This window comes from Aphidius gifuensis, linkage group LG3 (genome assembly GCF_014905175.1).
Source record: "Aphidius gifuensis isolate YNYX2018 linkage group LG3, ASM1490517v1, whole genome shotgun sequence".
NCBI classification, from domain to species: Eukaryota; Metazoa; Arthropoda; class Insecta; order Hymenoptera; family Braconidae; genus Aphidius; species Aphidius gifuensis.
In genome coordinates this window covers 21,616,622-21,632,620 of record NC_057790.1, presented here as the reverse complement: position 1 = coordinate 21,632,620, position 15,999 = coordinate 21,616,622, and the positions used below count along the sequence as shown (strand labels likewise).

General features: G+C 25.0%; 4 protein-coding genes across 5 annotated transcripts; 2 read left to right on the top strand and 2 right to left on the bottom strand.

The window, feature by feature from the left end:
- Positions 1-484: 484 nt before the first annotated feature.
- On the top strand, positions 485-6,329 carry LOC122852781 (zinc finger matrin-type protein CG9776-like). The gene is made up of 9 exons (XM_044152778.1): positions 485-568; positions 1,036-1,387; positions 1,450-1,590; positions 1,907-2,081; positions 2,144-2,322; positions 2,394-2,792; positions 2,869-2,974; positions 3,858-3,976; positions 4,065-6,329. The coding sequence occupies exons 2-9, from the start codon at positions 1,091-1,093 to the stop codon at positions 6,327-6,329; spliced, it is 3,681 nt and encodes a 1,226-aa protein (XP_044008713.1). The 5' UTR covers positions 485-568; positions 1,036-1,090.
- A 361-nt stretch (positions 6,330-6,690) lies between these two features.
- On the bottom strand, positions 6,691-8,868 carry LOC122852803 (ADP-dependent glucokinase). The gene is made up of 3 exons (XM_044152865.1): positions 8,368-8,868; positions 7,418-8,291; positions 6,691-7,343 (listed from the first exon to the last, which is right to left on the bottom strand). The coding sequence occupies exons 1-3, from the start codon at positions 8,697-8,699 to the stop codon at positions 7,101-7,103; spliced, it is 1,449 nt and encodes a 482-aa protein (XP_044008800.1). The 5' UTR covers positions 8,700-8,868; the 3' UTR covers positions 6,691-7,100.
- Positions 8,869-9,027: 159 nt separating this feature from the next.
- LOC122852800 (insulin-like growth factor-binding protein complex acid labile subunit) lies at positions 9,028-11,245 on the bottom strand. The gene is made up of 3 exons (XM_044152863.1): positions 10,999-11,245; positions 10,736-10,769; positions 9,028-10,653 (listed from the first exon to the last, which is right to left on the bottom strand). The coding sequence occupies exons 1-3, from the start codon at positions 11,053-11,055 to the stop codon at positions 9,191-9,193; spliced, it is 1,554 nt and encodes a 517-aa protein (XP_044008798.1). The 5' UTR covers positions 11,056-11,245; the 3' UTR covers positions 9,028-9,190.
- Positions 11,246-11,417: 172 nt separating this feature from the next.
- On the top strand, positions 11,418-15,673 carry LOC122852784 (ubiquitin-protein ligase E3C). Of its 2 annotated transcripts, XM_044152789.1 has the most exons (3): positions 11,418-11,777; positions 11,837-15,129; positions 15,199-15,673. In XM_044152789.1, exons 2-3 carry the CDS (start codon positions 12,016-12,018, stop codon positions 15,364-15,366), a joined length of 3,282 nt encoding a protein of 1,093 aa, XP_044008724.1. In that variant the 5' UTR covers positions 11,418-11,777; positions 11,837-12,015; the 3' UTR covers positions 15,367-15,673. The 2 variants fall into 2 exon arrangements, with proteins under 2 accessions (XP_044008724.1, XP_044008725.1); XM_044152790.1 differs by lacking the exon at positions 11,418-11,777 and having other exon boundaries at positions 11,799-15,129.
- Positions 15,674-15,999: the final 326 nt, after the last annotated feature.

The following is a 15,999-nucleotide window of genomic DNA, read 5'->3' as shown; positions in this document are numbered from 1 at the left end:
TTATTAATATAAATTTCTTCATATAAAGGCTTAAAAAGTTTAATTTACAACTTTCACTTAAATCTAATTTACAATATTACAAATTATTTTTATTTAATTTTTATATTAGCTTAATATTAATTGCTTTTTACTAGATTTATATTTACTATACAAATATACTTTAATACATAATACCTTTTCTAAAATTGTAATCTAATACAATAATATTATTTTTATTTCTATAATTCATTACTTTTAGCTGTCTATTTATTATTTGTCTTATTTCTTAGTATATTTAATTAAAATGTAATTACTTATTCAAATTGTAATTGATTATTGTTAACAATAAAATGTACTCATCTACAATAATATGATCTAATATAAATCACATTAAATCTAATTACTGAATAATATTCTAGCAATATTATAATTATATTACTGAAATTTTACATATGTTTTAAAATATTATTCATCAATATAGCCTTGTTACAACACGATTATAAACAAGCAATAAAAAAAAAAGATTGAAGTAATCACGTCATCCAAATATACAATTGCGGCTTCTTCGATTATTTTTATATGTAATCAGGTAAATTATTGTATATTATTAACATAAAATACATTGATGTCATAGACATAATCATTATGGCATGAATTTATTTAAGCATTGTATTTTGTTGACGGAAAAATATTTATCAGCAATGGCCGCGATTACAATACGAATACACACAAAAAAAAAACAAAAATTAACATGATTTTTTTATGCTGAAAATATGTTCTACAAATGCAAATAACAATAACATAACTTTTCATTTTGTTTATAGCTTGTTACACTATTTTCGCATAAGTATTTTGACGCATCAATTTGTTGATGTAGCGTAAACTGTATTGAAAAAATTACCAATGACAACGACAAGTTGCTCAAGACGATAATAAAAGCTTGAAAAACTGTGTAAATAATCTATTTTTTGTTGATTGAACTTGATTGAATGTTTTAACAATTAACAATCACCAAAAGCAAGCATTGTTGTTAATGATTTGATTATAAATTTTCAGATTTTGTTTTTTTTTTTTATTTGGCTAGTCTTTTTATAAATTACTAAAAAGTAAAATGGAAAATGATCCTAGAAGAAAAGGTCCCAGAAGTCCAAGTGTAGAGTCTGAAGATTCTTCAAATCGTCGTAGATCACGTAAATATGAACGTGATCGTTCACCATCACCAAGAAGATCAAGATTTCGAAGATCACGTTCAAGAGAAAGACGATCTGGTTCAAGAGAACGTAGAAGAAATAAGGAAATGACACGTCCACAAGATTGGAATAAATCAATAACACAAAATCCACCACCACCAAATTCTTCTGGAGCTGGTAATCCAGGATATGTTGCACCAGTACTAAATCAATATCAGGTAGAGCAACTTGTAATATTTGTTTATTAAATTATTGTTTAAACATTGTTTTATTTATCTAGCAACCACCACCATCTGCACCTAACACAAGTCAACCACCACCAACTATATTACCAAACTACAATCAAGGATACAACTACAACTATAATTATAATCAAGGCTATGATTATTCTTATCAACAACCTCCAGCTGGTTATCGCAGTGTAAGTTAATAGTCATAATTATTGTCCTCAAACTTATTACATAATCAAATATTATTTACGCAATTTTTTTTATTTGCTACTTGACATTTTGCGAAGCTTGTTTCTATCACACACAAGTTTTTTTTTTTATTCATTTGTTTTGTCAATTGCAAAAAGCTATTTTTACATTAGTGGCTTAATATTGTAGTTGATGATTTTCATCAATTATTATACAGATGAGTATGAAATTAAAAAAAATAAAGGTAAAGATTTTAATGATTCAAATGTGTGTATATAAATAATAAAATTTATGTATTTTTTTATAATAATTATTTAGGATTATCCACAACAAAATTGGTCTGGTAATAATCAAGTTGCTTACAATAATCAACAACCACCACCAGTTGTATTACCATCTCAAGATGTGCCATCAAGACCACCAGTTGTTGTTGAAACAACACCAACTATTTTACCAGCACCAGTTTTAAGATCTGATGATAGTAAAAAAGAAGGTAGCTATATTAATTTTTAAATATTAATATTGTTTATTAATTATTTTAATTGTTTTATACAGCAATTGCTGCTGAAGCAAAACAACAAAAAGCAACATTAACAAAACAACGTGATGAATATGTTAAAAAATCAACGACATTACAACGTGAATTGGAAATATTACGTGAACAATGTGATGAAATTGCTAAAGAAAGTGGTCGTGAAAATACTCGTATTGTTAAAGAAAATCAAAAACTTCAGGTAATAAATACTTAAATAAAAAAATAACAATAATAAAATTAAACTTGAAAATAACAAATATTATATTACAGGTTGAAATACAAAATAAAATGAAATCAATTCATAATGTAATTGATATGCTTACTGGAATAATTGGTGATAAAGTAACAGTTGATGATTTAAAAATTAAATTTAAAAATGATGTACCACAAAAACGTTCACGTAGTCCAAAAGAAGATATTAAAAAATCACAAATAAATGTTAAATCATCATCACATGATAAACAATCATCAATAAATAATGATAAAGATATTAAAATTGAACGTGAAAGAAAAATTCAAAAATTATCAGAAGATGATACAAAGCCAATTTGTAATTTTGTTCATTATGATCCAGAAATGCATTGGTGTAAAGTATGTAATATATTTCCAAAAACAGCTAAAGAATATTTAAATCATTTACATTCAAATGAACACAAGGAAAAATGTTTGGTAATTATTTGTTTTTTATTTTTCTTATTGCAATTTTATGTGAAGTTTATTTTAAAAATAAATAATGTTTATTTAGGAAAAAAAAATTGTCGATATGCCATGGCATCCGAGAAATGGTGGTGGAACTGAAAAAGAAGTACCATATCATCCTAGTCTACCAACCAAGAGGACACCAATTAAAGGTATGATTATATTTTGATGGATTTTTTAAACTAATTAGTATACAATTCCGTAGCTTGTGCACTGATAACACACTTTAAACACTGGTATGTATTGAAGAAATTTAAAACAATACCAGTCTACACTTGTTTAAAAATTGTCTCAAATTTATCAACAAATAATTTTACATATTTATTTTATCATAACAAATAGAAACATATATTTATAATAGAAAATATAATTTGTTATATATTTTTGAGCAATTTTTAAGCGTTGGTATTTTTTCGAAACAAAAAAATTAAAAAAAAAAACTGGAACAGTTATTGAAAAATACAAAAACAAAAAAACTCTAGGATTGGAAGAAAACATCATTGATATCGTCATTAATTATTTTTGTGTGTCGTAAATTTATATAATTTTTTTTTCTACAAAAACTTTGTTATAATTTAGGTGGAGACAAATTTTAAATCCAAATAATATTTCAAGTGATAAAAGTGATAAAATAATGTGCTGTGTTTTAGTGAAAAAATATTATTTTTTTTTCTAGATTAATATAATTATAATTAATATATTGTAAGAAAATATTGTACCTAAAAGAAAAGAAAAAAAATAATAATAATAAATTGTAAAAAGAAAATATTCCCTTTCCATTTTTAGGCTGATATACAAATTTGCAGTGTTCTTCGTTGGATAATTTGAATTTAAAAAAAAAAATACCGGACATTATTTTGCAAAAGAAAATAATAATATATATGAATCATCTTTTAACGTATCTATCCTTTGTTTTTCAGTGACTTGAGTGTTTCGAGGCTGAGCACAAGGTCATTCTTTATGAACTTAATGAAAGTTATTTTTGTTATTTAAGTACCATAATAATTAACTTATTATTTTATAATTTGTTTATAGGTTTACAATTCTTCAGTGCTGCAACAGCATGGTACTGCAAGCTCTGTGATTCATGGATTGGTGATCTTCATTGTGCAAGTCTTCATTTGAAATCAAAACGACACTCGGAAAATTTTTCAGTAAGTTAATTTTTTTTATTATTAAGTTATTTATATATTAAACAATATGTATAATACAAAATGTTGTTTTTAAATTTGTTTTTAACAGCGATTTGTTGAACAAAATCCACACTGGGAAACAGACTGGATGGGTGATCGTGAAAAAGCATTTTCTGATGAACGTCAAAATCAAATGAAATTGGAATTATTAAAAAAACAAAAAGAAGAAGATATACCAAGTCAACAACAGCAGCAGCAACAACAACAACAACCATCATTACCACCACCACCAACATCATCATCGTCATCATCAAAGCCAAAAAAATCAAAAAAGTCAAAAAAAAACAAAAAAAAATCAAAAAAAAGAAAAAATAAAAGTAGCAATAGCGACAGTACAAGTGGATCTGAAAATACTGACAATTCTGACTCTGACCAAGACATGTCAAAAAGTATACGTGTATCAATGAGAAATAAAATGAAAGCATCAACACAAGCAATATTAAATGAAGAAATTGATTATCATGGTATTAAAATGAAAGATAATAATAATTGGAATAAAAATAAAAATACAATTGATACATCAAAAGATAATGATCGTCATTTATTAAATTCATTACGTGATAAAGTTAAAACAAGACAAGATAATGATAATAAAATAAATGATCGTCAATTACATATGGCTACAACAAATGATGATGATAATAATGATAATGGTAAAAATTATAATAATAGCATTGAACAAGGTATTGAAGCATGGGGTCCAAAAGAACCACCAAAATCATTTTGGATTAAAAAAGATGATGATAAAACACAAATAATAAATAAAACAACAAGTGATATTCCAAAATCTGATGATTTACCAAAACCACATATGGGATTTTGGACAAAACAACAAGTTAATATGTCAGCAAAACCACAAGAATTAAATAAAGATGATGAACGTGAACGTTCACGTGAACATTATAAAGATGAACGTAATAAATATGACAGACGTGATGATAAATATCATAATAGATATGATAATTATGATAATAGAAGACGTCGTGATCGTGAACGTGATTATTATGATGACAGAAGAAAAGATCGTAGAAATGATGATTCACCACCAAGACGTGATAGAAATTATCGTGATACATCACCAAAACGTGGTGGTTATGATAAATATAATAAAGATAATAATAATAGACGTGATGATGAATCAAATGATGAATCAAAATTTGAAAAAAAAACAAATGAATCAATATCAAAATTTAAAAAAAATTCAATGCAAATTAATAAAAAATCAACAACATCAGCAACATCATCAACAACAACAACAACAGCAACACCAAGTAAAGGTGGTAAATTACCATTTATTGGACGTTTGCCATTATTTAAAAAAAAAAATGATGATGGTTTTAAACCATCGGACAAGGATATAACACCATTGCCATATGTGCAAAGTAAGTTTGAGGATACACCAAAAGTACCATGTGATATTATAAATCCACCTGGTATTGTACACATCACTAAATTAGCAACTCCTGTTACTTTAAATAACAGCATAGGAATGAAGCAAAATCAACCAGCCATGAAGATACTTGTTGCACCACCACCACCAATATTAAATTCACCAAAATCAACAACATCAGCATCATCATCGCAACAACAATCTCAGCAAATACCACCTACATCAACAGCAACAACAAATTTACAACAAGTTGTAGATATGGAAATTGAAAATCAATCAGAAGATACTATTATTGAAGAAACATTAGTTAATGATAATAATATAACAACATCTACATCAGCAGTAACAACTCCTATATTTACAACAGAATCCAATAATTCCTCATCTGTTTATACAGCATCCAGACCATCACCTTTTATAACATCAAATACATCACAATTTGTACAAAATACAGCAATATATCCAGCTGGTATACAAGCACAAACACCATTCATTCATCCATCTCCAATTCAACAAACTCCATATCTAACAAATCATCCTATTATTCAACAAACTTCTGATGAACATATACATCATGAATCAACAGAAATAACTAAAGATCCTTCTCAACCATTACCTGAAGATTTACAAGAAGCACTTAATATTATATTTCCTTCAGAAGATGAAGCTGCTGCAGCTGCAGCCGCTGCTGCTGGTGGTGTAAATGATGAATTTGTTGATAAAAAAAATGATATAGATAATGATGATATGTATGCATCAATGTATAGTGGTATGCTGGGATGTGTTGGTTATGGACCAGAGTACATGGATCAACCACCACCAGAAATAACACAAGCTGCCAATGAAGACAATGATGATGATGGTCAACCAGAATCTGATGATCTTAGGATGCTTGGTATTGATGAAGGTGATACAATATTGTAAACAAATTAAATTCTTTTTTTTTTTTTTTTCCTTCTTCATACATTCAGTTTATTTCTTTTATTTTTTTTTTTTCAGTCAATTAGTCGCGTTATAATTATTATTTTATTATTTTAAAATTTTGAATTTAAAATGGTTAATTTACATAAGTTCAAAATTCTGTCTTCAATTATTAGAATAAGAATTTTTTTTTTTTTTTTATTTAGAATTGATAATAATCACATAATAAATATGAAAATTAAAATTTTAAAAAAAAAAAATTTGTGATGATTATTATTGTATAAAAATGTATAATTCCAATAATTAATTTGAGCTTTTTTATTATTTTATTATTATTAAATTAAAGGTGTGTTAAAAAAAAATATCATCAATTCAAGTACGTATTTATTAGTGTACTGTATAATTATTTAATACAACAATGATATATAAAAAAAAAAAAGAAAATATTTGTTTTAATAATTTAAATACAGATAAATATTGAATTTCATAATTAAAATTTTTAATTGTTGATCAATAGAAAAACATTTTCTTGTTTTTAACAATGTGATTATCCGAAATTGATCATCACTTTTGAACACAAGCTCCCTATGGCACAAAAACGGTTTATCACATTGCTCAACTTGACTAAAATTTATTCCTTAAAATTACAAATGCAAATATCAATGCAGTGGAATGCAATTTATAATTAAAAATTTAGTAAATTAAATAAACAACATTGCAGCTTTTAAATGCAAAATAGATAAATGATTAAAAATATATATATAATTATTGAGATTAAATTTGTAGTACCAGACCGGCACTTGATATATTATCACCACCACCAGCAGTTTGACTAGCTTCAGTGCATACCAATACTGGTGCAACACAAATTTCAACAGGTATATCTTGTTTATTATTTTTAATAATTTCATCCCAACAAGAAACTGGTTTTTTTACATTCATAGCAATTCGTTTACCAGATATTTTTGATGTTGTAAAACTATCATCCATAATTAAAGTTGCTTTAGCAACATCAATCTAAAAGAAAAAAAAATTATATTATATGAATACCTATATGATGATTAAATTTATTATTAAATTTAAATACTTACAGTACTTGTTCCACAAACATGACGATGTGCAACTAGAGAAGCCTTAGCAGCAGCAGCCATTGTATTTTTCCAAATAGAATTTTTAACAGTTAATATTGCTTGATAAGCTAATGTATGTACATGAATTCTTGTTAAGCTTCTTGAATTTTCAATGACCTCACTTTTTTCTCTAATTAATTTAAATAATGTTCTTGTATAATCTAAAATTGTTGCAACTCTTGGTGATGAATCAGCAACTAATGATACATTACCATAATACAATGTATTATAAAGATTTGCTGCTTCTTGTTCATTCATACCAAGACTATCAGCATATGGTATAATCATATCTTGTAGATCAAATAACATATTTTTTTCAACAAATGATGCCATTTCAAAATGTACTTTTGTTGATGATAATTGATTAATCATTTGTTGTTTTATTTTATTTAATCTTTGTTTACGTATACCAGGACCAAATGGATAACTATCCATCATTTGTAATCCACCAACAATAAATAAATTTGGTTTAAATTTTGGTAATATTTTATCAAATTCTTCAAGTGAACTTATCATAGGATTATTTTTATCATTGTGTAGTATATATCTATTTGCTCTTGCACTTGTATATGGTCCCCAAGTCTCACCACGTTTATATTCAAGTATTAAATGAACATCATCATGTTCAACTTCACCACCAACTACTTCAATATCATCTGGTAACATAAGCTTCAATGAAGCTGTCATTTTTGCTGCTAACAATACATCACAGCCTTCTTTAGAAAATCTCATTGCCATAACTGGTGCATTACCACCAATTGCTGAATATGATGATGAATATGATCTTGCTTTATCAACAATCTCATTGAACAACTTGTCATCACTCATGTAACGTCTAAACAAACAAATGATTTAAATTTATTTTCTTTGGCATATTTAAATAGTAATATTTCGAAATATTCACAACTTACTCAGCAGCAGCACCATGTCTAAAATAATATGCAAAACTTTTGAGCAATTCATCATGATTATTAATCTCATCAAAATGTTGTGGTTGACCATTTAATGATGAATAATGTAACAAACTTTTAGCATCAATATAAACATCAGCACATGCTCCATATCCAATTGCAACTTTTGGTCTTACTTTAATTTCATGTTTATTTTCTAGTTTTTCTAAACCTTGAAGAACAGCCAACAGACGAGGTCGAAGGTCATCCTCATTTTGCCGGTAATATATTGCCACAATAATAATTAATATTGTTGTTAAAAATGTTGTACAAGTTAATCCTTTTGACAGCATTTTTTTAATTATTATAGAAAATAACAAATTGTAAATATACCTATCACTTGATTATAATTTTATTTATGCATAAATTAAATCATAATATTTTTCCTTTTTATATCAAAATCAGCAGGAAAAATACTTGTTTTATCCAGTTTTATCATGTCTGGCAGCTTTCACTTTAATCAATTTTTTTTTTTTTTTATCTAATAGAGCGACCTCTATTTAAACATAAAATAATAATCACGTGATTTTAATAAATAATAAATCTTAATAAATAAATATTCAACTTAAACTTTTAATATATTTTCATAATTAAATTATAATAAATAAATAAAACAAACACTTATGACAAATATAATTATTTTATTATTTTTTTTTTTTCATGTTTTTTTTTTAATAATAAATTTTATAAGAAAAAATATTTTATTTAATTGTTAATAATGATTACATGTAAATTTACAAAAAATACATTTTAACATAGTCTTATGTAAAAAAAAAATTACAAATTAAAAATGTTTATTAACAAGTGGAGAGAGATTTTTGATAGCATTTGAATTAAAAATATTTTCATCATTATTATCTAAATATAAATCATGTAATCCATCAAGTCCTTCAAATGTATCATCATGAATTTCATTGATATTATTATAGCTCAATTTAATGGACATTAATTTTTTATTATTTTTAAAAACATTATCTGTAAGATATGTTAAACTATTATTGCTAACATCAAGTTGCATGAGCTCTGTCATACTATCAAAATATCCATGATCAATTGATTTAATTTTGTTTGATTGTAAATAAAAAAATCTTAAACCATCAAGTCCATGGAAATTATTTAAAGGTAAATCAACAAATCCATTATGACTCATGTCAAATTTATACAGCTTAGTTAAATTTTCAAATGTACCTGGTTTAATTGTTTCGATATGATTAAAAGATATATTTAATGTTATCAAATCATAAACACCATTAAATATATTTTTAGCCAATGATGTTATATTATTATTACTAATATCAAGTCTTTGAATTTTCTTGGACATTCTATAATGTTCATTGCCCAATTGTACTAATTTATTTGTTGATAAATTTAAAATTTGTAAACTTGGTAGATCTTTAAAAAATTGATCTTGAAAATAAATCAATTCATTGTTGTTTAAATAAAGTTTGTATAAATTAATTAAACCATTAAAAATATGTAAGTCAAGATGTGTCAGTCTATTTGCAGCAATATTTAAAATTTCTAAATTACCAACATTCATAAATATATCTTTATCAAGATGTGTTAAATTATTATTGCTAATATCAAGTTCTTTGAGATTTTTTAAATCTTCAAATAGATTATAATCAAGTGTGCTTAATTTATTTGAGCTTAAGCGTAAATACTTGAGACTATTTAGTCCAGTAAATATACCTGATTCAACTGATGATAAATTATTATTATTTATATCAAGCTCTTCAAGTTTATCAAGACCATCAAATGTTTCATTATGAATTAATGAAATTTTATTTGATTGCAGGTATAATCTTTGCAAAGATTTTAATTCAACAAATGAATTTGATCTTAAACTTGTTAAATTATTATTATTTAATTGAAGTACTTTAAGTTTTCGTAAACCATGAAATATTTTATCTTCAAAGCTTTTTATACGTGTTGATGTTAATGATAAACTTTCAAGTTTTTCAAGTCCATTAAATAATTGTGATGGTATATAAACTAAACTACTATTATGGATATTGAGTTTTTTTAAATTTGACAAATTATTAAATATAGATTCATCAATACTCATTAATCCAGTTGATTGTAATTCCAATGTTTCAAGATTATTCATTCCTTTGAATATATCCTTTGGAAGTACTTTTATTTTACTATTTAATTTAACTGATGCATCATTCACACCATAACAAACATTTTTGTCCATAAATATTGATTTAAAATCACAAAAATATTTTTTATATCCAGATTTTTCTATAAATACATAAAAATTCATTAGTATATTTCAATTATTATACAAAAAAAAAAAACAAATTTATATAATAATTTATTTTACCTTGAGGTGGATTCTTGAAATAAATCCAAGTTGCCTAAAATTAAAATATTTATTTATTATTATTTGTTTAATAATTTATACAACATAACCTATAAAGTAATTAAATTAGCAAATAATTTGATTATTAAATCATCAACAATGCTATAATCAATGTATCATTTTATAAATTTAAATAACATTGGAAATAATAACTCAAAATAATGCATGTACTAAACTCTTTTTATATCTTTTATTTTTATTAATAATTTATAATTAAAACTTACCAAAAACATACAAACAATTATAAATAAAGGAGCTATTAATTTTATCACATTAGTCATGTTGATGATTTAATTTTAATCTGTTTAATTTGAGTAATTAATCCAGTATTGCTCCTTTTTTTTTTTGTTATTTTTTTTAATAATACTTCTAAGAATTTTTGTGGAGAATATTTTATATCACTTTAATTCAATCAGTCTGTTAATTTATGATACGCATGCGTCATATCTTGGTCCACGGAAAAAAAAAAACAGCATCCAACTGCAGATTCTAACAGCTGATATGGACCAAATTTCTTTAGCGAAATTTCGAAATTTAAATTCTCCCGGCTAGTTCTACATTATCGACTGAAAAACGGCCATTATTTTTTCTATTGACCTAACCTTCCTGCATAATGATTAAAAAAAAAAAAATAAAAAAACAATGAATATATGTGGATAATGTCAAAAAACTTCGTCTGATTTTTTGTCACATATGTATTATTGTATAATTTATACACAATACATATAATCAATTTTTTTTTAGTAGTCACTATTGATGATGAAATAAATTTTAAAATTAAAATATGTGCATTAAAAATATCTAAACAAAAAAAAATTCATTTCACGTAGCCATTGGAATAAAAATAATAATTTATCATTGTCATATTTTAAAGTGATTCATTATTTGGATTATAACAAAAATCATCATCATTATTTTACGATTGAATGAAAAACTACTTCATCATCGTATTGATAAATTTAAAATAATTAATAATTATTATTTTAATTAAAAAAAATAATAGGTAAATAATTTTTAATAGTATTAATTGAATTGTTTATAAATATTATTTTTATTTTTTAGATTGTTGTGATAAGAGAATATAAACAATGATCATGACCTTGCAAAAAAAATAATAAAATCAAGGACTATTGATTTTTCGATTTAACGTGACAAGTGTAATAGTGTTTTTTTAAATTTTTTAAATTATAATTTTATTTTTTTGTTTTGTTTTTAAATAAAATTATAGGTAATGCTTAAGGATGTATAGTTTTGAAGGTGATTTCCGTAGAAAACCACAGCAAAATTTAGCTGGTGCAAGTCGTAGAGATGAAAAATCAGTTTTATTACAACATGCACAATTTGAAAGAATAAAAAGACAACAACAACGTAAAAAATATAATGCATCATTAAAAATACATGCACAAACAAGAAGTTATTTAATACGTCAAACAGTTAAAAAAAGATTTCGTAATGAATTTGATAATGCAAAATTAGAATTAAATAAAAAAAATATATCAATTGATTCATTAGTACCATATATTAAAACATTATTATTTTTTTATGATTCAAATATTGATGCAAATCGTTTAATATGGCTACTTGAACAAATACTAGCAAATAAACAAAATTTATTTAATAAATTAAATAATGATGATTGGTTATGGCGATTACGATGGATATTAAAATTATGTTTAAAATTTATAAAAAATATGATTAATTCAGATAAACCAATATCAACAGCTATACCACTTCGAGTACTTGAAACATTTTTAATATCTCAAAATACAAATGATAATGATAATAATTTATATAAATTAAAATTACGTGATATATTATTGTATCTTATTAAAAATTCGTATTTTGATGATTTAAAAAAACTCATTGATGCACATGTACCACCATTGATTGAGCCATGTTCAATACCAACATCACCAAGAGTCAAATGTTATTTTGATTTATTAAAACAACCACTTGTATTATCAACAGAAATAACAACAACAAATAATGATGAATTTACAACAACTGTTATTAGTGAATTTGTTAAAAAAATATTATTACCAAGAATGACTGATGCAGTTAAATATTTTTTAATTCCAGCATTATCAGAGCTACCAAAATTTCCATATGCTGAATTAATATGTTGTATAAATAGACTTGATATAACAATAACAAAAAGTTTAATGTATGCTGTATTATCACTTGAACCACCAAATTTTAATCCAATAAATTCAGATGTATTGGTTAATTATGTACAAGTTTTAGCAACATTAACAACAACACTAACTCCATTACCATCAGAATCAACAAGTTCAACATTTAATGATGATGATGACGATGATGATGCAGAAGATCATGATCATCATCATGATGATAGTGTTGGTAGTAATAATAATAATGAAAATCAAGCAAATAGTGATGTTGAAATGATTGATTCAAGTCAACTGGCTATAACAACACAGTGTATTAATATGTTGAATGAAGATGAACGAGTTAATAGAATACTTGGTTCACTTAATCGTTCAGATGATACAGCTGTACTTTTATCATTGTGTAAGTTATGTCATAATTTATTACGTACACATAAACTTGCTTGTCATAAGTATAAACTTTTGTATATGTTGGCATTTAAACCAACATTTTTACGACGTTTATGGACAACATTAATAACAACATGTCAAACATCAATATTTGGTGGTACATCAACACCACTTGTACAAATAATGTCACGTGGAATAGCACCAACAATTGAAGATTCGAAAAATATTGTATCATTACTTGCTGTATTTTGTTCATTATTTAGTCTTTTAATAGCAACACTTCATGATGCTGAATTTTTTATTGAATTTAAAGATAATACAATGATAGAACAAGTAACAACAAATAATAATGAACGTTCTGCAATGCCATTTACAATGACTGAATTAATACCATTAACAAATTATTTAAAAAGTGTTTGTTTAGGTCTTGTTGAATTAGCATATCCTGATTCACGTCCAACAGTTAGAGATGATTATAAAAAAGCTGTACTTGGTAAAACAATAATAGCTGATGATGAAGATAATAAAAAAAATACACAAATGTGGGTACATTTATTTAAAGCAACATCTGGATTATTGAGACAATTACATACAAGAGATTTAAGAAGACAATATTGTCCAGATGGACATTGGATTAGTTCAAATATTCCAATACCACTTGATAAACCACAAGATTTAACATGGCGTAGAAGAAGAAATCGTCAAGGACAATCACCATTTCAGGGTCTTAGAAATTTTGTTGAAAAAGAAGATGGTGAAACAGGACCACCATTATCAACAAAAGAAATAAGAATGTTAACATTGCTACGTGATGTACCATTTATTGTACCATTTAATGATCGTGTTATGGTATTACAATCATTAATATATCGTGATAAACTTGAACAACAAGGTGAATTAACACATTTTATGCAAGGACCATCAATTCATATATCAGTTAGAAGAAATTATATTTATGAAGATGCATTAGATAAATTATCACCAGAAAATGAACCAGAATTAAGATTAAAAATGCGTGTACAATTAATAAATAATGCTGGTCTTGAAGAGGCTGGTGTTGATGGTGGTGGTTTATTTCGTGAATTTTTATCTGAATTATTAAAAACAAGTTTTGATCCAAATCGTGGATTTTTTCGTTTAACTAAAGATAATATGTTATATCCAAATCCAACAGTACATTTATTAATTGATGATTTTCCAAAACATTATTATTTTATTGGTAGAATACTTGGTAAAGCAATATATGAAAATTTACTTGTTGAATTACCATTTGCTGAATTTTTTTTATCAAAAATTGTTGGTAAACAATCAGATGTTGATGTACATCATTTAGCATCACTTGATCCAGTTATGTATAGAAATTTATTATATTTAAAAAGTTATAGTGGTGATGTTAGTGATCTTGGTTTAGATTTTACTGTATTATCTGATGAATTAGGTGAACGTAGAATTGATGAATTAAAACCAAAAGGTTCACAAATAACAGTTACAAATGATAATCGTATTGAATATATACATTTAATGGCTGATTATAAATTAAATAAAGAAATACGTCCTCAGTGTTATGCATTTAAACAAGGTATTGCAAATGTTATACCACTTGAATGGTTACAAATGTTTAATAATAAAGAAATGCAAGTACTTATATCTGGTGCACAAATACCAGTTGATGTTGATGATTTAAAAATTCATACTAATTATACTGGTGGTTATGCACCAGATCATCCAACAATATTAATTTTTTGGAAAGTTGTTTGTGAATTTAGTAATCAACAAAAAGGACAATTACTCAAATTTGTAACAAGCTGTAGTAGACCACCACTTTTGGGCTTCAAGGTAAATTTACAGCTTACATTTAATCTATTTATTCATTTAATTTTATTTAAATTTTATATTTTTTATTAGGAACTTGATCCTCCATTTTGTATACAACATGCTGGTAGCATTGATCGTCTACCAACTTCCAGTACCTGTATGAATCTATTGAAACTTCCAGAGTTTCCAGATGAATCAACATTACGTGAAAAATTATTGTATGCCATTCAAGCAGGTGCTGGATTTGAACTCAGTTAATGAGTTTTTAAATTTGTCAAATATTCATAGATATTTTGTTTTTTAAACATTTTTAATTCCATATACAATTTATTTGTAAATTTTTTTTTTTTTTCCATTTGTGGTGTATCATCATCAAATGATGGTAGAACTGATTTATCAAATTTTTCATTAAATACATGAAATAAAATTTTTCATTAAATTGATCATTTTTATGGCAAAATTATTCAAGAATTTCGTCGAAATATTATCATTATTTTACTTTTGTTTATTTTTACAATTATATTGAATTGAAAATTATAACAATCAAGCTCATTTATAATAATTTATTATTATTAATCAAATTCCTAGAAAGTTAATTTAAAAAAAAAAAATAAATAAATAAAAAACAAACATGTATAAATTTGTATATTATTTGATTTTCTTTTTTTTGTTTTTAACGTAATATAATAATTAAAAATTTTGTATGCAAGTGTGTATTTTACGGTGTTCATAGATTAATAAATAAATTAGTAATAAAATTATTTTGTTTATTTTGATATGATTTACGACCAAAATGAGTCAACGAAATTTATTAATTGTCAAGTAGTCTAGTTGCTAGCTAAATGATTAATTGTTGATGAAGTGTTAGTTTCAGTGAATAAAGTGGTGTCA